The sequence below is a fragment of the Heptranchias perlo genome, chromosome 1 (genome assembly GCF_035084215.1).
Source record: "Heptranchias perlo isolate sHepPer1 chromosome 1, sHepPer1.hap1, whole genome shotgun sequence".
Taxonomy (NCBI): domain Eukaryota; kingdom Metazoa; phylum Chordata; class Chondrichthyes; order Hexanchiformes; family Hexanchidae; genus Heptranchias; species Heptranchias perlo.
The window spans coordinates 75,857,808-75,881,780 of NC_090325.1; the positions used below are offsets into that span (position 1 = coordinate 75,857,808).

General features: G+C 42.5%; 1 protein-coding gene across 6 annotated transcripts in view; it reads right to left on the reverse strand.

The window, feature by feature from the left end:
* Nucleotides 1-23,973, reverse strand: part of pcm1 (pericentriolar material 1) — a 155,571-nt gene that overhangs the window by 35,487 nt on the left and 96,111 nt on the right. For all 6 annotated transcript variants that reach the window (XM_067986870.1, XM_067986848.1, XM_067986856.1 and 3 more), the window contains 2 exons: nt 8,431-8,572; nt 7,870-7,992 (listed from right to left, as the gene is read on the reverse strand). In XM_067986870.1, coding sequence (XP_067842971.1) covers nt 7,870-7,992; nt 8,431-8,572 — 265 coding nt within the window. The remainder of the gene's footprint in view (nt 1-7,869; nt 7,993-8,430; nt 8,573-23,973) is intronic.

Consider the following 23,973-nt stretch of genomic DNA (forward strand, 5'->3'; position numbering starts at 1 on the left):
CTCCTAGGCCCATCAATACACTCAGGCCCGCTCAAAGGCCTTCCTGTAATCGTCTCCCTCCTCCCAGACCCCACCTGTCAGCAGCCGAAGTCTTTCACGCTCCTACAACGAGCGAGCTGCAGTGAGGCATCTATAGCTCGTCTGCAACATTTAAACAAGGCCCAAATCTAAATTTGGCTCGGGCCTCAGGCTGAGCCAGACTGGCGTGCAAAGCGATCGCTCTGCCGACTTTCTGACGCTCCATTGAATTTCTCCCCCAACAAGAACCTGTGTTACATTATCCATTCAGATGTTAGTTACCGTACCAGAATCAATGCTGGTCATATAATCTTCCATCACCCCCAATGTTCATATATGAGTTCTTTTGAAAGGAGACAGCAGAGCAGAGTGAGCCGAGAAGAATTTAAGCACCAACAGAAAATCCAAAATCATTGGACCAGGGAGGGCATCAAAGTGGAAACGAAGTCACTTTCAAACAAAATAGAAGGCCAATATGTATGGTACACGATCTAACAACACTCATATAACATTGTACAAGTCACAAAATTTACCAAGCTGCTATATAGGGCGAGGGGTAGACATCAAGCAGGTGACTTAAGGCATAGTTAGAGATAAACTTTCAGGTTTTTGAAGGTGGCAGGGGAAACTTTGAAAGTGAATTCAAGTGCACAGCATGAGTGGCTGAAGATGGTAAAGGAGGGAAAGGCAAACCACACTGGAGTGGGAAATATGGTGGGGGCAAACTGGGATGAAAGCTGAAGACAACTGCAGAGGTAGGGTGGGATGAGGCCGTGGAGGAATTTGAAGGCAAAGGATTTTTAAATCAATTGGTTGGGGGATAGGGTGCCAGTGGAGGTTGGCCAGGAGAGGAGTGGTGGTGTGCGGGATATGTGCCTGAAGTCGCCAAGTTTATATACGAACATACTAATTAAGAGCAGGAGTAGGCCCCTCGAGCCTGCTCTGCCATTTGATAAGATCATGGCTGATCTGATTGTGACCTCAACCCTACTTTCCCGTCTATCTGCTATAACCTTTGACTCTCTTGTTAATCAGAAATCTATCCAACTCAGCCTTAAAAATATTCAATGACTCTGCCTCCACCGCTCTCTGGGGAAGGGAGTTCCACAGATTTGCGACCCTCAGAGAAAAAATTTCTCCTCATCCCCGTCTTAAATGGGAGACCCCTTATTTTTAAACTGTGTCCCCTAGTTCTAGTCTCTCCCACAAGGGGAAACATCCTCTCAGCATCTACCCCTTCAAGTCCCCTCAGGATCTTATATGTTTCAATAAGATCACCTCTCATTCTTCTAAACTCCAATGTATACAGACCCAACTTATCCAACCTTTCCTCATAAGATAACCCCCTCATCCCAGGAATCAGTCGAGTGAACCTTCTCTGATCCGCCTCTAAAGCAATTATGTCCTTTCTTAAATGAGGAGACCAAATCGGCACACAATATTCTAGATGTGGTCTTACCAATGTCCTGTACAACTGTAACAAAACATCTCTACTTTTATATTCCATTCCCCTTGCAATAAATGACAACATTCCATTTGCCTTCCTAATCACTTGCTGTACCTGCATACTAACTTATTGTGGTTCATGTACTAGGACTACCTTTGTGTCAGCAGCAAAGTTAGCAACCATACATTCGGTTTCTTCATCGAAGTCATTGATATAGATTGTTTTTTTTTATTCGTTCATGGGATGTGGGCGTTGCTGGCAAGGCCAGCATTTATTGACCATCCCTAATTGCCCATGAGAAGATGGTGATGAGCCGCCTTCTTGAACCACTGCAGTTTGTGTGGTGAAGGTTCTCCCACAGTGCTGTAAGGAAGGGAGCACAGTGCTGTAAGGAAGGGAGTTCCAGGATTTTGACCCAGTGACGATGAAGGAACGGCGATATATTTCCAAGTCGGAATGGTGTGTGACTTGGAGGGGAACGTGCAGGTGGTGTTATTCCTATGTGCCCGCTGCCCTTGTCCTTCTAGGTGGTAGAGGTCACGGGTTTGGGAGGTGCTGTCGAAGAAGCCTTGGCGAGTTGCTGCAGTGCATCCTGTGGATGGTACACACTGGAGCCACGGTGCACCAGTGGTGAAGGGAGTGAATGTTTAGTGTGGTGGATGGGGTGCCAATCAAGCAGTCTGCTTTGTCCTGAATGGTGTTGAGCTTCTTGAGTGTTGTTGGAGCTGCACTCATCCAGGCAAGTGGAGAGTATTCCATCACATTCCTGACTTGTGCTTTGTAGATGGTGGAAAGGCTTTGGGGAGTCAGGTGGTGAGTCACTCGCTGCAGAATACCCAGCCTCTGACCTGCTCTCGCAGCCACAGTATTTATGTGACTGGTCCAGTTGAATTTCTGGTCAATGGTGACCCCCAGGATGTTGATGGTGGGGGATTCAGCAATGGTAATGCCGTTGAATGTCAAGGGGAGGTGGTTAGACTCTCTCGATGGAGATGTCCTTGCCTGGCACTTGTCTGTCGCGAATGTTACTTGCCACTTATTGTAAATAGTTGAGGCCCCAGAACTGATTCCTGTGGCACTCCACTTGTTACATCTTGCCAACCTGAAAATGACCCATTTATGCCTACTCCGTTTCCTTTTAGCTAACCAATCCTTTATCCATACTAATATGTTACCCCCTACACCATGAGCTCTTATTTTGTGTAGTAGCCTTTGATGTAGCACCTTGTCAAATATCTTCTGGAAATCAAAGTACACCACATCCATAGGATCCCTTTATCCACATTGCTTGTTACTTCCTCAAAGAACTCTAATAAATTAGTCAAACACAATTTTCTCAACAAAGCCATGTTGACTCTGCCTGATTGTACTGAGATTTTCTAAGTGCCCTGCTATAACCTCTTTATTAATAGATTCTAGCATTTTCCCTATGACAGATGTTAAGCTAACTGGCCTATAGTTTCCTGCTTTCTGTCTCCCTCCTTTCTTGAATAGAGGAGTTACATTCGCTATTTTCAAATCTGATGGGACCCTTCCAGAATCTAGGGAATTTTGGAAAGCTAATACCAATGCATCGACTATCTCTGCAACCACTTCTTTTAAGACCCTAGAATTAAGTCCGTCAGGACCTGGGGACTTATCAGCTTTTAGTTCTAATATTTTTTTCAGAACCCTTTCCCTAGTGGTTGTAAATGTTTTAAGTTCCTCCCTGCCTTTCACCTCTTGATTCACAATTATTTCTGGCATGTTATTTGTATCCTCTACAGTGAAGACGGATGCAATATATCGATTCAATTCATCTGCCATTTCCTTATTCTCCACTATTAATTTCCCAGACTCACTCTCTAGAGGACCAACGCTCACTTTACTTATTCTTTTCCTTTTTAAATACCTGTAGAAACTCTTACTATCTGTTTTTATATTTCTAGCTAGCTTTCTCTCAAACTCTAATTTCTCCCTCCTTATTATTCTTTTAGTCATTCTTTGCTGTTTTTTGTATTCTGTCCAATCTCCTGACCTGCCACTAATCTTCGCAGTTTCTCGCAGGAAATAAAAGAATGACTTTGATGATGCCAATATTGCACTAAAGAAGGTTCTGCCTTATCCAGGATTTGATGTCCAAACAGTACAGTGGACTACTAACTTATAGCAAGGGTGACAGCAAAGATACAGCTGAGTATCACTGGCAAAAGTAGTTTGGAGGATGAGTTCATGGAATACATACGAGACAGTTTTCGAGAACAATATGTCGAGGAACCAACTAGGGAACAGGCTATTACAGATTTAGTATTATGTAATGAGACAGGATTAATTAGCTTCTACAAGTATGTAGGAAAAGATTAGCGAAAGTAAACGTGGGTCCCTTTGAGGCAGAGACAGGAGAAATTATAATGGGGAATAAGGAAATGGCAGAGACATTAAACAAATATTTTGTATCTGTCTTCACAGTAGAAGACACAAAAAACATACCAGAAATAGTGGGGAACCCAGGGTCTAAAGAGAGGGAGGAACATAATGCAATTAATATTAGTAAAGAAAAAGTATTAGAAAAATGAATGGGACTAAAAGCTGACAAATCCCCTGGACCTGATGGCTTACATCCTAGGGTTTTAAAAAAGGTGGCTGCAGAGATAGTGGATAAATTGGTTTTGATCATCCAGAATTCCTTAGATTCTCGAATGGGCTCCATGGATTGGAAGGTAGCAAGAAAGGAAGGAGAGAGAAAACAGGGCACTACAGGCCAGTTAGCCTGACATCAGTAGTAGGAAAAATGCTAGAATTGATTATTACGGTTGTAGTAATAGGGTACTCAGACAATCATAATATGATTAGGCAGAGTCAACACAGTTTTATGAAAGCAAAATCATTATTGACAAATCTATTAAGAGTTTTTTGAGGGTGTAACTAGCAGGGTAGATAAAGGGGAACCAGTGGATGTAGTATATTTGGATTTTCAAAAGGCATACGATAAAGTGCCAAGAGGTTGTTACACAAGATTAGGGCTCATGGGATTGGGGGTAGTATATTCGCATAGATTGAGGATTGGTTAATGGACAGAAAACAGACAGTAGGAATAAACGGGTCTTTTTCAGGTTGGCAGGTTGTAACTAGTGAGGTGCCGCAGGGATCGGTGCTTGGGCCTCAGCAATTTACAATCAACATTAATGACTTAGATGAAGGGCCTGAGTGTAATGTTTCCAAATTTGCTGATGATACAAAGCTAGGTGGGAAAGCAAGCTGTGAGGAGGATGCAGAGTCTGCAAAGGGATATCGACAGATTAAGTGAGTGGGCAAGAAGGTGGCAAATGGAGTATCATGTGGAGAAATGTGAGGTTATTCACTTTGGTAGAAAAACAGAATATTTTTTAAATGGTGAAAACTATTAAATAAGAGCATAAGAAATAGTAGCAGGAGTAGGCCGTACGGCCCCTCAAGCCTGCTCTGCCATTCAATGAGATCATGGCTGATCTTCGACCTCAACTCCACTTTCCTGCCCGACCCTCATATCCCTTAATTCCCCTAGAGTCCCAATAGCTATCTATTTCAGCCTTGAATATACTCAACGACTCAGCATCCACAGCCCGCTGGGGTAGAGAATTCCAAAGATTCATAATCCTGAGTGAAGAAATTCCTCCTCATCTCAGTCTTAAATGGCTGACCCCTTATCCTGAGACTATGCCTCCTAGTTCTAGACTCTCCAGCCAGGGGAACCAACCTCTCAGCGTCTACCCTCTCAAGCCCCCTCAGAATCTTGTACGTTTCAACGAGATCACCTCTCACTCTTCTGAACTCGAGAGTACAGGCCCATTCTACTCAATGTTGGTGTTCAGTGGGATTTGGGTGTCCTTGTACACGAAACACAGAAAGTTAACATACAAGGACAGCGAGCAATTAGGAAGGCAAATGGCATGTTGGCCTTTAATGCAAGGGGGTTGGAGTACAAAGTAAGGAAGTCTTGCTGCAATTGTACAAGGCTTTGGTGAGACCACATCTGGAGTACTGTGTACAGTTTTGGTCTCTTTACCTAAGGAAGGATATACTTGCCTTGGAGGCAGTGCAACAAAGGTTCACTAGATTAATTCCTGGGATGAGAGGGTTGTCCCAATGAGGAAAGATTGAGTAGAACTGCCCTATAATCTCTGGAGTTTAGAAGAATAAGAGGTGATCTCATTGAAACATATAAGATTATAAGGGGGCTTGACAGGGTAGATGCTGAGAGGTTATTTCCCCCGGCTGGAGAGTCTAGAACTAGGGGACATAGTCTCAGGATAAGGGGTCGGACATTTAGGACTGTGATGAGGAGGAATTTCTTCACTCAGAGGGTTGTGACTATTTGGAATTCTCTACCCCAAAAGGCTGTATACTCACGACTGAGATCGATAGATTTTTGGACGCTAAATGAGTCAATTGGACTGGAAAGTGGAGTAGAGGTCTAAGATCAGCTATGATCTTACTGAATGGCGGAGCAGGCTCAAGGGGCTGTACGGCCTACTTGTGCTCCTATTTCTTAGGTTCTTATGCAAATATGGACGCTCACTATGTTTATGGAAGAAATCACTGTGTGGCACTGTTCTTTCATTTGAATAATCTTCACATTTGAAAGAATGTTAAAGGTGTATTAAGGCCCAATTATTTAACATCTTAAGACCCAGTTTAGAACATCACAGCTTTGTTGATTTGAGTGGATTCTGGGAAATATCCTGCATTTAGTTGAATGTGGAAATATCAAAAGGAATTCTGCAAAAGTTGACTAAATAGAGGCTTCTCAGAGGTTAATGCAACTCTACAGTTCACCTGTCTTGAGTGGAAATGAAGAACAGAAATGCAAATTCCCCATGACTATTCTTGCAGAGGTCCATACAGCAAAGGGGAGGATGGAAACCTGGGAGTGTAGGGTTGTTGGGAGATCCTCAATGATAGTAAGGCTGGCTATGGAGAAGCATGAAACACCAGCTAAAGAAGACGCAGCTTGTATTCAGTAGCTATGATGGCCAAGGTTAATTCTCTTCCACATCATTCTGCTCCTTGAACGTCTGCTCCTCCTGAGAAGCCAATGATGTCTGGATAGGAGATATCATCCAGATGTTATGGCAGGCTTAACCAATATGGATGGTCTGGCATCTGATCACAACTAGAGGCAAACGGTGCACTGACTTGGCAACCTGTTTAAACCCTGTCATGTGCTCACTTTGAAAAGAGTTAAGAATTCAAAACTGTTCTTTCGGTAGAAAGAACATGTATAGTTGACAAAATTTTTCCGTGTTTACAGAAGATTCAATGACAAGTGGACAACTCGCCATGCCAATTCTGATGAAAGGTTTCATCTGAGATATTATGCTTTTTTTTTCTGATCAATGTGCTGTGATTTTTAAAAAATTTCCTCATTTGGACCTTGATCAGTATCCTAGCACAATAAGAAACACTTAGAAGGCACAGAAACCCTGCATGTCTTGAATAGCAAGAAATAATTTTACATTTCAACTCAACTGTCCTAGCTCCTGCTTTAAAACCATTCACTTTGAAAAGCTAGCATTAGTTATCTTCAGGTAATGTCACCTTAGAAAAATGGCCTCGATGACCTCTAAATGTGTGATTGGACCAAATCCCACTCAAAGCACCTAATGTGACAGGGGTCCTCAGTCTTATGACCCACATTCCCCAGAGAAAGACATCACAACTCAGATATTTCCTCCCTTCTGTTATATCAATATCCTCAAATAAAAAGTGCCATTTAGGACCACTGCGTGAGTCTCACGATCCACATTTTGAATCTGAATTTAGAAAGAGGAGCATTTGAGTTGTGCATTACTGAAATGCCTTTAAGATAATTCAACTAAATCCAGAGATGGCTGGAAATAGACACCTATGAAGGGTAGATGTTGCCCTAACACCAGATGGTATTAGTTTTGATTTACATCCACTGTCCCAACTAGTCAAGTTGACTACCATCTGTGAAACATCATGAGAAGGTACTTGAGTAAGCTTATCATGTAACTTTCACAATTACGGAAAGTTGCCACTACCAACAAGTCCACTGGGTACTGACATAAGGTCGTACTCCAACATCTCTGCGAAAAACATTAAATGAAACCATTCCATCCTGTAAGAATGCCTTGCAGCCAACCGTGTACTACTTGACTGCTCCTTCTATACTGATGAAATTCTTTGACATTCTTGTAGAGAAAGCAAGAACAAGGAAGGTTAACCCATGGGCTTGGTATCCTTATATTACCACACAATTACACAAAGAAATAGTTAATTCAAAGATTAACTTTCACAAGTCTGTTAAAATCTAGTAACTTGTAAGAAAAGTTACCAGCTGCCAAATTAATTTATGGACCAAGTACAAGTTTTTGCATGATTTCATATCATTTGATGTTGATTAACTTTTTTTTCCAGATTACCTTCAGCACATTCGATGGCATTGGTACAGACATCTGTAATCTGGTTATTTTCAACTTCAAATTTCATGCGCTCATACTCCCTCATCCTAGACAGGGCTTTGTCTAAGTGAATGACAGTATTACCTGTATTCATAAAAAGCACATGGTATAGAAAAAAGGCAGATGGATATTTTCTACTTCTGCATACATTTAAAACACTGATAGATACATTAAGTTATAAAGAGATAACTCAAATCTGAATAGAGTTTAGAGGTGTGCATGTTGAATTCGTGTCAACAGCTAGAAAAGCAGTTTGTGAAATAGAATAAAAATACACGAGACTGCATTACAGTTGCATTACAATTGTACTATACTACTAAATTCAGAATTTATATTAAAAATGTCACCACATTCAACAGCAATCTGGTTCTCTTTTCTTAAATTAAGATATTACAAAAAAACAATCCAGTGTGACATTGAGTGAGGTAACACATGAAACATAAAACCAGTCCAATTACATCTATTAAAAGTTTAATGTCCAGTTTTAAATTTTAAAAAAAATTACACATCTGCAAAACTCACCTAGATCATCATTAGCAAAAGGTTCTAAATTGGAGGAAGTAGACAATGTGCTGGCATTTTCCAAGGATTCTATATACTCTGCATCTTCATTCTGCTGAATTCCTATACGAGCTTGGTTGTCAGTAGTTTTCCCACAGGCTTCCTATAACGTATTAAGGGGAGATAATGAAATAAGACACAGGTCTTACTTTTACAACTCCACTGCAGGTGTTATGTAATAATTGAGACCCCGTGGTACTATTTGAAGAGTAGATTAATTCTCCCAATGTCCTGGCTGACATTTATCCCTCAACCAATACCACCAAAACAGATTATCTGGTCATTCATCTCATTGTTGTTTGTGGGACCTTCCGATGCACAAATTAGCTACTGTGTTTGCTTACATAACAACAAATACGCTTCAAAAGTAATTCATTGGCTGTAAAGCATTTTTGGGACACCGAGGTCATGAAGGGTACTATATGAATGCAAGTTCTTTCTCTCCCCACCTCCCTTCCCCTCCCAAAGTGTCCCTTTGTACTCATTTAACTAGATCTCTTACAATTTCCATTCCCCTTTCAATGGGCTCTCTTCTTCTCAAAAGTGTCTCTCTGTCCTCTCTCTGTTACCCAGGCTATGGACTACTGAAAATGTTGCCAGGTTTTAAGGAAGAATGCAACCTAACTGTCATTAAAAAGCAGCACATTCCTGCAGTTCATCATTAAGTGATGTACTTAAGTCAGAAACTAAAGTCTTAAACTTATCAAGCCAATTACATAGGTATGAGGGGCAGTTGGCTAACATAGATTGGGAAACCAAATTAAAGGGTATGATGGTTGCAAAGCAATGGCAAACATTTAAAGAAATATTTCAATATTCTCAACAAATATACATTCCATTGAGAAATAAAAACTCCATGGGAAAAGTGATCCACCCATGGCTAACCAAAGAAGTTTAGGATAGCAATAGATTAAAAGAAGAGGCCTACAATGTTGCCAAGAAGAGTAGTAAGCCTGAGGATTGGGAGAGTTTTAGAAACCAGCAAAGGACGACCAAAAAAAAAAAAATCAGGAAGTAGAATCAGTATGGGTGGAGATAAGAAATAACAAGGGGCAGAAAACACTGGTGGGAATAGTTTATAGGCCCCCCAACAGTAGCTATACCATTGGAGAGAGTCTTAATCAAGAAATAATAGTAGCTTGTTACATTAGTAATGCAATAATCGTAGGGGACTTTAATCTTCATATAGACTGGACAAATCAAATTGGCAAAGGTAGTCTGGAGGACAAGTTCAGGGAATGCATCCGAGAGAGTTTCCGAGAACAATACGTCGTAGAACCAACCAGGGAATAGGCTAATTTGGATCCTGTATCGTGTAATGACTTAGGATTAATTAGTAATCTCATGGTAAAGGATCCTCTGGGGAGGAGCGATCATGATAGAATTTCACATCGAGTTTGAGATTGACGTACTTGGACTTAAATAAAGCCAATTACAAAGATATGAGAGGAGAGTTGGCTAAGGTAGATTGGGAAATTAGATTAAAAAGTATGACAGCAGATAAGCAGTGGCAGACATTTAAAGAAATATTTCAAAATTCTCAACAAATATACATTCCATTGAGAAATAAAAACTCCACTGGAAAAGTGACCCATCCGTGGCTAACTGAAGAACTTAAGGATAGTATTAGATTAAAAGAAGAGGCCTATAATGTTGCCAAGAAGAGTAGTAGGTCTGAGGATTCTGAGAGTTTTAGAAACCAGCAATGGACAACCAAAAGATTGATGAAAGAAAACAGAATATGAAAGTAAACTAGCAAGAAATATAAAAACAAATTGTAAGAGCTACTACAAGTATATAAAAAGGAAGAGAGTAGCGAAAGTAAATGTTGGTCCCTTAGAGGCTGAGACAGGAGAAATTATAATGAGGGAACAGGAAATGGCAGATGCGTTAAACAAATATTTTGTATCTGTCTTTTTTTAAATTCGTTCATGGGATGTGGGTGTTGTTGGCAAGGCCAGCATTTATTCCCTAATTGCCCTTGGGAAGGTGGTGGTGAGCCGCTATCTTGAACCACTGCAGTCCGTGTGGTGAAGGTTCTCCCACAGGGCTGTTAGGAAAGGAGTTCCAGGATTTTGACTCAGCGACGATGAAGGAACAGCGATATATTTCCAAGTCGGGATGGTGTGTGACTTGGAAGGGAACGTGCAGGTGGTGTTGTTCCCATGTACCTGCTGCTCTTGTCCTTCTAGGTGGTAGAGTTGTGGCTTTGGGAGGTGCTGTCGACGAAGTCTTAGCGAGTTGCTGCAGTGCATCCTGTGGATGGTACACACTGCAGCCAAGGTGCACCGGTGGTGAAGGGAGTGAATGTTTAGGGTGGTGGACGGGGTGCCAATCAAGCGGGCTGTTTTGTCCTGGATGGAGTCGAGCTTCTTGAGTGTTGTTGGAGCTGCACTCATCCAGGCAAGTGGAGAGTATACCATGGCACTCCTGACTTGTGCCTTGTAGATGGTAGAAAGGCTTTGGGGAGTCAGGAGAATACCCAGCTGCAGAATACCCAGCCTCTGACCTGCTCTTGTAGCCACAGTATTTATGTGACTGGTCCAGTTAAGTTTCTGGCCAATGGTGACCCCCAGGATGTTGATGGTGGGGGATTCAGCGATGGTAATGCCACTGAATGTCAAGGGGAGGTGGTTAGACTCTTTCTTGTTGGATAGTCATTGCCTGGAGCGAATGTTACTTGCCACTTATCAGCCCAAGCCTGGATGTTGTCCAGGTCTTGCTGCATGCAGGCACGGACTGCTTCATTATGTGAGGGGTTGCGAATGGAATTGAACACTCTGCAATCATCAGCGAACAGCCCCATTTCTGACCTTATGATGGAGGGACGGTCATTGATTAAGCAGCTGAAGATTGTTAAGCCTCGGACACTGCCCTGAGGAACTCCTGCAGCAATGTCCTGGGGCAAAGATGATTGGCCTCCAACAACCACTACCATCTTCCTTTGTGCTAGGTTTGACTCCAGCCACTGGAGAATTTTCCCACAGATTCCCATTGACTTCAATTTTACTGGGGCTCCTTGGTAGCACACTCGGTCAAATGCTGCCTTGATGTCAAGGGCAGTCACTCTCACCTCCCCTCTGGAATTCAGCTCTTTTGTCCATGTTTGGAGCAAGGCTGTAATGAGGTCTGGAGCCGAGTGGTCCTGGCGGAACCCAAACTGAGGATCGGTGAGCAGATTATTGGTGAATAAGTGCTGCTTGATAGCACTGTCGATGACACCTTCCATCACAGTAGCTGACACAAAAATCATACCAGAAATAGTGGGGAACCAAGGGTCCAATGAGAGTGAGGAACTTAAAGTAATTAATATCAGTAGAGAAAAAGTACTTGAGAAACTAATGGGACTAAAAGCTGATAAATCTGATGGCTTACATCGGAGGGTTCTAAAAAAGGTGGATGCAGAGATGGTGGATGCACTGGTTATGATCTTCCAAAATTCCCTAAATTCTAGAACGGTCCCAGCAGATTGGAAGGTAGCCAATGTGACCCCGCTATTCAAGAAAGGAGGGGGAGAGAAAACAGGAAACTACAGGCCAGTTAGCCTGACATCCGTCATCGGGATAATGCTGCAATCCATTATGAAGGAAGCAGTAATAGGGCACTTAGAAATTCATAATATGATTAGGCATGGTTTTATGAAAGGGAAATTGTGTTTGACAAACCTATTAAGAGTTTTTTGAGGATGTAACTAGCAGGGTAGATAAAGGGGAACCAGTGAATGTCGTATATTTGGATTTTCAAAAGGCACTCAATAAGGTGCCACATAAAAGGTTGTTAATGACTTAGATGAAGGGACAAAGTGTAATGTATCCAAGTTTGCTGACGATGCGAAGCTAGGTGGGAAAGTAAGCTGTGAGGAGGAATCAAAGGGCTCGATATTAGCACCCGCTACCAGGTGCGTTCCTGGCGGGGGAGCTCCGAAAATTGGGGAATCCCGGAGCAGGTCGGGAGCCCGGCTCCAACCCGCCCACTTCCGGGTTCCCCACAGATGCGCTGACGTACGCGTGCAGCCTCCGCATGTGGGACTCCCGCAGGCAATTAAAGCCGGCGAGGTGCCACTTAAAAGTATTTATTCTGGTATTTCAGGTCGTTAACAGACCTGATTAAGGAGATATTTCAGGAGGAGTGGGATTTTACAAACAACTGGGACTGTTTCCCGTACTGGGGGAAACACTCCCAGTTGAAATGGACGTGTTGCAGCTATCAGCCTGTGGCAGCTGCAAAGGTCCATTTGACAGGTGGTGGGGGGAGACCCTCACTCATTGCAGGAGGCTACTCTGTCACTTTGGACAAAGTTTGGCCTCCACCACCCTCCTCCTAACAATCAAATTCAACAAATTGCACACTTACTCTGGGGTCCAGAGACATGTATCTACCTTGCGGACCCCCTCAGATGTACATCTTCCGGATGGGGGCCGCCGTAGCTGCAGTCATGACCTCCTCGGAGGGTGAACAGCATCACCAGTCTCGCCGTCCACCTCTGACACGTGGAGCCCCACACAGTGCTGTGACACATCCACCTGCACAGCAGGAGGGAAGGCAAAGGCAGAGAGAGATGCGTCGCAAAGGGCACTACCCTCGCCACAGGGTCTACAGGCCGAGGCTCAGCTTCCTGGACCTCTCTGAGGAGCAGTGCACACGGAGGCTCAGAGTCACTCGACATGTAGTCGTGGACATCTGCAGTCTCCTTCATGCCGAGCTGCTCCCGGCTGGCCCAAGCACCATCTTCTTACCTGTCGCTGTCAAAGTCACCACTGCCCTCAACAACTTCTCCTCCGCATCCTTCCAGGGTGCCACCGGGGACATCGCCGACGTCTCTCAGTCGTCTGCACAAAAGAGCCCTGCAAATACGCCTACACCCACTCTGCAGTGACACAATGGGTGGCATCAGGTGTGGGTCTTCATTGTGATCCTCAGGCAAGGGCATTATTGCACAAACCAGACAAGATTCGCAAAGACGTGGCGGTAGTGGTGCCAATATAATGTGACGTGAGTTGGTCAGAAATTAAATAAAAGTAAAAACCATGACAAACCCTCAAACACCCTTGTGCATCCCCTTCATGCTCACAACACGTTTGCCTTACGCTGCCTACTGCACATATGTGATGCATGCCCTGTGGCTGCAGCACAGGTAGCGGCAGGTTGAGTGAGGCTGACCGTGAAAGAGATGCATGAGATAGAGCCATGAGATTGTATGAGGATTGGGTTGAGTGGTAGTGGCGGGATGAGTACTGGCGAGGTGAGTAAGTGCAGGTGAGTTGAGGATGAGCTTTGAGTGGGTGTGAGGGGTGACGTGACAGAATAGTGTTGGCAGTGCAGAAGGAGATGTGGGGTGGAGGCGGTGATATGGCAGACGGAGTGTAGGGGAATGAATAAGTGTACTCACTTTGGCTGACCTACTTAGGTCATTACAGCGCCTCCTGCACTGTAAGCAGGTGCGCTATATGTTGGTGGTGCAGGTGACCTCCTCTGCCACCTCGAGCCAGGTCTTCTTGGTGGCAGAGGCAGGCCACTTCCTCCCACCCGCCGGGGGGGGAAGATCTCTGTCCTCTCCCTCCTCCTCACCCCATCCAATGATACCTGGAGCGAGGCATCATTAAACCTGGGAGCAGCCTTCCCCCTGGGCTGCTCCATGCTGTAATTTTTCCTATTTCTTGCAGCATCTGTCAGTGGAGGACTGCCCTTTTAAATAGAGCTCCTCCAGCTGACAGACCTTACTGCGCATGCGCAGTCCGCCCGACGCGCATCTCAGCAGCGGGGAACCCGGAACAAGAGGTAAGTGGATCCAATCAGCCTGCGATCGCGGCAGACTGATTTCACCGGGCGCGTTACCCACGTGCCAAATAGACCCCCCGCCGCGAACCCGCCACCCTGCTAATATTGAGCCCAAAGAGTCTGCAAAGGATATAGACAGGTTAAGTGAATGGGCAAGAAGGTGGCAGATGGTGTATATTGTGGGGAAATGTGAGGTTATTCACTTTGATAGGAAGGATAGAAAAACTGAATATTTTTTTAAATGGTGAGAATCTATTAAATCTTGGTGTTGAGAGAGATTTGGGTGGCCTCGTTCAAGAAACGCAAAACGTTTAGCATGCAGGTACAGCAAGCAATTAGGAAAGCAAATGCAATGTTGGCCTTTATTGCAAGGGGGTTGGAGTACAAAAGTAAGGAAGTCTTACTACAATTGTACAGGGCTTTGGTGAGACCTCACCTGGAATACTGCGTATATTTGTAGTCTCCTCGTCTAAGGAAGGATATACTTGCCTTAGATGCAGTGCAGCGAAGGTGCATCCTGGGATGAGAGGGTTGTCTTACGAGGCGAGGTTGAGTAGAATGGGCCTATACTGTCTGGAGTTTGGAAGAACGAGAGGTGATCTCATTGGAACATATAGGATTACGAGGAGGCTTGACAGGGTAGACAGTGAGAGGTTCTTTCCCATGACTGGAGAGTCTAGAACTAGGGGGCATAGTCACAGGATAAGGGGTCGGCCATTTAAGACTGAGATGAGGAGGAATTTCTTCACTCAATGGGTTGTGAATCTTTGGAATTCTCTACCCAAGGGCTGTAGATGCTGAGTCGTTGAGTATATTCAAGGCTGAGCTAGACCGATTTCTGGACTCTGGGGAATCTAGGGATATGGGGATCAGCAGGTAAGTTGAGTTCAGGTCAAGATCAGCCATGATCTGATTGAATGGCGGAGCAGGCTTGAGTGGCCATGTGGCCTACTCCTGGTCCTATTTCGTACGTTCTTATTATCTTTCTTTCTTCCCTGTGATTTCCCTGCTGTGCACTCTCCTCTCGCATTTCACACTCTCTTGCTTCTCCTTCACTCACTTTTATTTACCACCATACCTTGACTTCTGTTGCCCACATTTTCTTCTATTCATCCATGTTTTTCTCTCTTCCCAGATTCCTTTTATGTTGATTGCTCTTTTACGCCTTCATTTCTGTTCTTTACTTTTTCACTTTTTGAATTTTTCACCTTTTCTCCTTTCTTTTGCTTGAACTCTTATTTTCTTTTAATTCTTTTTACTTTCCCTTTTTCTTCACCCTTTGATTACTCATGTTACTTCTTCTTGTTCCCTCACGTCTCATTTAATCCTCTGAGATGATTCATTTCTTATCTGTTTCTTTTCAATTTTTTTCACTTTTTCTTTCTCCCCTAATAAGTGGCTGCTGAACTAGGAAGCAGCCAGCTAAAAATGATATCAAAGAGACAGTAGCTGAGTCAAAATTCTTGAATATAACTTAGTTTATGTGGGTTTTTGTTCTGTGTTATTAGCACCAGCTCCCAACAAGCAATTCTTCTGCAGCTGGCAGCAACCCAAAAATAAATTTACCAGATGGGCTAAGGCCAGCTGTTGAAAGACCTAGTGAAGAACATGGGTAGAATTTCTGCACTGTTATCTGGAATTCCCGGAGTAAGTTTGGCAGAAACCCTGCATAAGTGGTCATGCATGTCAATCTTCTGCCAAAGTTACGGCAAATCGGAAGAGATCTAAAAAAGGGAATAAGAGGGGCAAAGAGAGAATATGAGAATAGATTAACGGCTAACATAAAAGGGAACCCAAAAGTCTTTTATAAATATATAAATAGTAAAAGGGTAGTCAAAGGAAGGGTGGGACCGATTCGGGCCAAAAAAGATATTCTTGTGGAGGGAGGGGGCATGGCTGAGGCACTAAATGAATATTTCGCATCCATCTTCACTAGAGAAGAGGATGCTGCCATTGGTAGCAGTAAAGGAGGTAGTAGCGATATTGGATAGGATAAAAATAGATAAAGAGGAGGTACTTAAAAGGTTGGCAGTACTCAAAGTAGAAAAGCCACCTGGTCCAGATGGGATGCATCCTAGGTTGCTGAGGGAAGAAAGGGTGGAAATTGCAGCGGCTCTCGCCATAATCTTCCAGTCCTCTTAGATATGGGGATGATGCCGGAAAACTGGAGGATTGCAAATGTTACACCCCTCTTCAAAAAAGGGGAAAGGGATATACCCGGCAATTGCAGGCCAGTCAGCCTAACGTCGGTGGTGGGAAACTTTTAGGGGCAATAATCCAGGACAAAATTAATTGGCACTTGGAAAAGTATGGGCTAATAAATGAAAGTCAGCATGGATTTGTTAAGGGAAAATCGTGTTTGACTAACTTGATTGAGTTCTTTGAAGAAGTAACTGAGAGGGTTGATGAGGGGAGTGTGGTTGATGTATATATGGACTTTCAAAAAGCATTTGGTAAAGTACCACATAATAGACTTGTTAACAAAATTATAGCCCATCAGGTTAAAGGGACAGTGGCAGTGTGGATACAAAGTTGGCTAGGGAACAGAAAGCAGAGAGTAGTGGTGAACGGTTGTTTTTCAGACTAGAGGGAAGTATACCATGGTGTTCCCCAGGGGTCAGTATCAGGACCACTGCTCTTTTTGGTATCTATTAATGACCTAGACTTGGGTACAGAGGGTATAATTTCAAAGTGTGCAGATGACATGAAACTCAAAAATGTAGTAAACAATGTGGAGGATAGTAACAGACTTCAGGAGGGCATAGACAGACCGGTGAAATGGGCAGACACATGGCAGTTGAAATTTAACACAGAGAAGCGATGAAGTGATGCATTTTGGTAGGAAGAATGTGGAGAGGCAATATCAACTAAACAGTATTAATCTAATACTATCCTTAACTTCTGTAGTTTGCCACGGATAAATCACTTTTCCCATGGGGGTGCACATACACAAATCTTTGAAGGTGGTAGGACAAGTTGAGACGGCTGTTAAAGCCCAGGATCCCATCTGCTTTTTTATTAATAGAGGCTTAGAATACAAAAGCAAGGAAGTTATACTAAACCTGTACAGAACAGCCTCAGCTGGAGTATTGTGTTCAATTCTGGGCACCCCGCTTTAGGAAGGATGTCAAGGCCTTAGAAAGGGTGCAGAAGAAATTTACTAGAATGGTACCAGGGATGAGGGACTTCAGTTGTGTGGAGAGACTGGAGAAGCTGAGGTTGTTCTCCTTAGAACAGAGAAGGTTAAGGGGAAATTTGATAGAGGTGTTCACAATCATGAACGGTTTTGATAGAGTAAATAAGGAGAAACTGTTTCCAGTGGCAGAAGGGTCAGCAACCAGAGGACACAGATTTAAGGTGATCGGCAAAAGAGCCAGAGGTGACATGAGGAAACATTTTTTTATGCAGCAAGTTGTAATGATCTGGAATGCACTACCTAAAAGGGTGGTGGAGCCAGATTCAATAGTAACTTTCAAAAGGGAACTGGATTAATACTTGAAGGGAAATAAATTACAGGGCTATGGGGAAAGAGCAGGGGAATGGGACTAGAGTCTTAAACTTAAATAAAGCCAATTACATAGGTATGAGGGGCGAGTTGGCTAAGATAGATTGGGAAATTAAATTAAAAGGTACGACAGTAGATAAGCAATGGCAAACATTTAAAGAAATATTTCAGTATTCTCATCGAGCATACATTCCATTGAGAAATAAAAACTCCATGGGAAAAGTGATTCATCCGTGGCTAACTGAAGAAGTTAAGAATAACAATAGATTAAAAGAAGAGGCCTATAATGTTGCGAAGAACAGTAGCAAGCCTGAGGATTGGGAGAGTATTAGAAACCAGCAAAGGATGATCATAAAAAGGGAGAAAATAGAATATGAAAGTAAACTAGCAAGAAATATAAAAACGGATTGTAAGAGCTTCTACAAGTATATAAAAAGGAAGAGAGTAGCAAAAGAAACCATGGTCCCTAAGAGGCTGAGACAGGAGAAATTATAATGGGGAATAAGGAAATGGCAGAGACATTAAACAAATATTTTGTATCTGTTTTCACAGTAGAAGACACAAAAAGCATACCAGAAATAGTGGGGAACTAAGGGGCTAATGAGAGTGAGGGACTTAAAGTAATTAATATCAGAAGAGAAAAAAGTAGTGGAGAAATGAATGGGACTAAAAGCCTCAACTCAACATAAAGGCAGTTCACACTGGAGACTAACTCATACATATGCATATTTCATGTTTATATTGGTCTTACATCTGAACTTGGAGTGTTAGCTGGCTGAGTGGGGATTGTGAAATATTTGTTTTATTTGGGGGAACGGAGTTTGACGGGAGAAGCAGCAAAAGAGAAGTTGTTCTATAAAAGTTAATGGATAATCCTTTTTTTTTAAAGAGAGAGAGAGATGGTGGAGGTGAATGATTGGGGGGGGGGGGGGTGGGGAAAGAGTACACTCTGGAATTATCTCCCTCTGCCTCTATGACCCTCCTTAAAACCCACCTCTTTAACCAAGCATTTCTCTTCCTAATATCTCCTCCTTTGGTTCGGAATCCATTTTATGACTACAGCTCTGTGAAGTGCTTTAGAAAGTTTTTCTACGTTGAAGGAGCTACATAAATGCAAGTTGTTGTTGTTCAGAGGTACCACTAGGGTAGGTGAGCAATGTTTTTGTGTGTCAGGGTTTGTGTACTAGGATTGGAGAACAACAAATATAAAAAATGAACAAATAGAAAATAGACAAAACTTATCCAACAAGGAAAAAAAAAATCAATCAATAGCATGACTTTAAAAAACACCAAGGCTTGACGACCATAAGAATCACACGTATGGCTCTCCTCATTCTCTAAAAGCATTTCAACTTTCATGTGCGAATATGACTTGCTGCCATCTGTCAGAGGAAGTCACCAGAGAGTAGGGAAGTTAATCTCATTCTGCTGCTATCTCGGTCAAGTGATTTTTGCCTATTCCACTGTGAAGCACCCGCCACTGATGCTGCTTCTTCTGGGACAATGACTGATGGCAAGTCTCAGAATTTGACTATAATTATACCAGGAGGGGAAAAAAGACCACCCAACCGCTCTGTCGGCAGAAGCTTCTCAAAAAGAGGAGCATCCCCCAAAAAATTCCGCCCCCCTACCCCGGTGAATCATGGGCAATATCTTACTGTATATATAGAGGTTACATTTTGAAGAATGAGGAAGACCAAAACACAGTTGGGCAAATCGATCATTCTTGTTTCATTCAAACTTTGCATGCAACAGCAGCATACCAAAATGTTTATAGTAGTGTGTCTGAGCACCTATATTTTTAGGGTAGCCTGGAGCCTCAACATGTCAAGGCACTCAATATTTTTTGCTATCATTCAAGACAACAATAACAGTTTAAAAAAAACATGGGCAAGTACCTGCGTTACAAATGATCTTGAGAGTAATTCTCTCTGTTGGATTAAGGAGTGGTCCCACTCCACCAGAAAATTAACACAAGGAAAGAGAAGCCACTATTTCTTAACCTCTGCTTAGTAACGGGTGTGCCCAAAGCTTAGCTCCAAAAGGATACAAACTGCCTACCCTGATAATAAAATTCTGTTGATATAGAATGCTAACATGCTATGCACATCCACAGGAGATATTTCCTCCCAGTGGAAGTGGTATGATCTAGTAGATGAAAGTTTAGTACTATAATCTTGACATAAATAAATACCAGAGATAATCTTAAACAGGAATAAGAGATGTGACATAGTATTGCACTGTCCACATGTCATACTAAGCTGCAAATTCTCCGTACACATGTGTGTAGCTCACTAATTCTTTGCAGTGACACAAATATCAGTAATGTGGATTTTGGATGCAAAGCTCAAAAATCTGTAGATTTAAACGGCATTGGCAGTTGTTTGCTGAGGACTGAATTAAAATGCCACAAAAGGGACAATCTAAGGAGAGGAGGCGTGAACTTTCCCTCTTCAAACCCTTTCCCCCAACCAAGACCAATATGAATCATGATACATGATCCTCTTGGCTACTGGGCCCACAATTGGCAGGCAATAAACTAAAACAACCAAAAAGACCTTCCATATATTTTTAAAATCTAGCCTCCATAGTTAATTGAGCTGAGCTCAAGTTATGAACAGACATATGCAAGAAAAAAGGCACATTTGGCACAATACCAAACTTCTTGGAGTTATCTTGAGCACTGCAGATGTGGACATTCTATTTCCTATTAGAGCAAATACTGAAACCAAGAATATCAATATGTGAAGGATTGAGGATGAAGTCAAAAGAGAACAAAGTTAATAGCTGGTCTTTCAAGGTGTTTGAACAAAATTGTCTTTGAAGAGTTGAAATCAACAAGATTTACATTGCTCCACTGAGTTCACAATTTAGTGATTCAACACTGATAGAAATGAAAGTTATCTGCAGTTGCAGCTCAAGATCTGCAAGAAATAATTGATAGGGTTGGAGGGCGAATAGAGGTTATTGATACAGAAATGGAAGGGTTGAAGAGGGACCTTAGACCTGGAGAATTGCTAACTTGAAGGGACGAAAGTCAGAGGAAGATCAATTGTAACACAGATAAAGCAATGAAAAGAAACTGGAAAGCTATGAATACAGCTTTACATGCAAGCCTAAATTTTCCAAATAAGCTTGGTGGTGAGGAGGTCCCTCACTGCTAGTGTGTACTTGCAAAATTACCTCTATAATTACAACTTGTTTAGAAGTGTACAGTGTCTTATCAAAGGCTTTGGAGATGTCCAAGGCAATGAAAAATGAACAACCAAAAAGTGTTTTACAGCAGGGTTCCAGAGGTATGTGGCTTAGACAAGATTAGTAACAAAACAAACATAGATTTTCGGAGTAACTTTTAGGTAAAACATATTCCAAGGCACTATGCACGGAAGGAAACAGATTTCAAGCCAAGAAGGGATAGAGATTGGGAAGAGTAACAAAGCTGTCAACGAAATGGCTTTTGAAATGGTTTTTGAAGGGGGGAGATGGAGAAGCTTGGGAGGAAATTCCAGAGTAGAGCTCGGGTGCCTGAAGACCCTGCTATTGATGGTGGCATGAATGGGAGGGGTTGGGAATTGCACAAAAAGCCAGAGTTAGATAAAAACGAGTATTAAGGGAGGGCAAGGGAGACATAGGGCTGGAGAAGATTGCAGAGATAGGGAGGGGTAAGGCCATGACAGAAGACCAGTAAGGACAGCATTGGCGTAGTCAAGTCTAGAATGACAAAAGGTCTGTATGAGGGTTTCAGCAGGAAGGAGGCAGAGGTAGGCATTGTTGCAGAGATGGAAGTAAGAGATCTTTGTGATCGAGAGATGTGAAATACAGCTTGGGGTTGAACAGGTAGTTAGAGGTTTGGTTAAGCCCCAGACAGTGGCCATGGAGGGGGATGGAATCCTTGAAAAGGGAGCCAAGATTGTGGTGTGGGCCAAAGATGACTGCTTTGGTCTTCCTGATGTTGAGCTGGAGGAAGCAGTGACTCATTCAGGACTGAGTATCAGATAAGTAATCTGACAGCGCAGAGGCAATCAAGGGAAATGGTGGAAATTTACCCCAGCATACACATGAAAACTAATTCTTTACCTCTGGATGATGTCAATGAGGGACAGCAAGTCAATAAAAAGAGGGCCCAGGATAGATCCCTGGAACACTCAGGAGAACGGGTAGATTTTGCTACATTTAGATATGTAGGAAATGGAACCATGGTAGGACAATGTCACATAGCTGGATGATGGAGGAGAGGCCACGAAGGAGGATGGTGTGGCCAACTGAACACTGCAGCAAGGTCAATGAGGATGATGAGGTATGAAGGGATATCAGTTAAAAATCCAAGCTGGAAAATCACACTGAAAATCATAGATTAGATCACAATTTTTAAGGCAATGGGCAATTTGAAAAGTAACAGTCTTATGAAAACTTAAAAAAATATTTTAATTGCGGTTGCATAAATTAAGTGGGTCAGATTTTGCTGAAAAAATAATGGCACTGAATGATGCACATCATTATTAATGCGCAAATCGGCCAGCAACTTGTGGCGAGGAAGAGATATCCTGTTAATTGCGAATCACCACAAGTTGCTCGCCGACTTGCGCCGCTCTGCTGTTAGCTTCGCGAAAACAACATCTCACGCTCAACCACCCCGTGATTTTCATGAAGTTGCTGCATTTGCACATTAATTGCCCATTAAACTAGCCAGTGAAAATTAATTGTTAATGACTGCCAATCAACCTCTCTTGCCCAGAAAGTAAACAATTAAGGGTAGAGTCTCATTCCTTCAGGTTGTGAATTGTTTTAGGAGATTTTGAAAATGTCAAATGTCAAATTTTTTTTTCTCACTTTTCCTTTCTGTCTCTTTTTCTTTCTCTCTCTTAATCCAATCTTTTGTCCCCTCTCTTTATTTCTCTTTCTGTAGCTGATTTGACATTGAATTCACCCACTCTAATTTACCCTCTTTCTCAGTCCTTCCTCTCTTTATTGCTCAATCCTCATATCTCATTGGTGAAGGAGATACACTATTTGTCCCATTGTTCACCAAGGTCTCAGAAGCCACGTTGCCTTTGTTGCGTCGTTTTCAGCTCACACTTCCAGCAACTTTGTGTGCAAAAAATGTTGAAACCTAAATTGCACAAACAACTTGAACTAACGGGGCTCACCTTGAGATGCCCCGCTCCAGCAAAATCTTGCCCAGTGTAATTGAATAGTTTGCTATAAATTAACATTTAAAGAGCACAGTATCGGAGAGCAGTCAGAAGTAATAGGTCAATAATTTACAAACCTATCGAAATTCTTTGAGGAAATAACTAAGCTATTTGTAGAGGATATCACAGCCAATGTAATTTACTTAGACTTTCAAAAGACGTTTGACAAAGCTCCTCATGCAAGACTGGAAGGGAAGGTTGAAGCTCATGGAACAGATGACAAATGGTCTAAATGTATTGAGAATTGACTTAACCAAAGGCAGACTGATGATAAACAGAAAATGCTGTCTGGAATAAATTAACTAGTTGTGTTGTACAGATATGTGATCTGGATGTAAGTGAAAAATAAGGAATAGGAAGTCTACAGTATTATTAAATGTGCTGATGACATAAAACTATTCATATTAATTAGGAAAGTAATTGATTACCTTCAGAGAAACTTGGACAACTATGGACATGGACTGAGGTCTCCAGAAGGATTATGATGTCAATAAATGAGGGGTGATGCATATAGGAAAAGGGAGCAATAAACATGTGTAACATGAAAAAGTCCTATTTTGTGCTGATTTGTCCTCTTCATTCTTCCACTGACAGAGACTAAAAGAAAAAGATCATACCTAAGGACAAGTAGCAGGAAACTCACCAGGGTTGAGTGCTAGCAAGCTGCATGGTTTTAGCTGGTAAAACTCCAGTGCTTCGTTCTGGCCAACCTGAACCTAGTTCTCTTAACTTACTTAGGGGATACATTCCTAATTCCCTTTGAATTGCTAGACATTATCACTCAAACAGAAACACCGACTGTGTGGAATTCTCAGTAGCTTGATTTGGACCCTTAAGCACGGTGATGCATTTCCCAACATTAGACCAAAAGAAGAGTTTTGAGGCCAGAAAAACATTCTCTCTCCAAAGGAAATTATAAACAATTTTACAACACCAAGTTATAGTCCAGCAATTTTATTTTAAATTCACAAGCTTTCGGAGGCTACCTCCTTCCTCAGGTGAACGATGTGGAAATCCACATCGTTCACC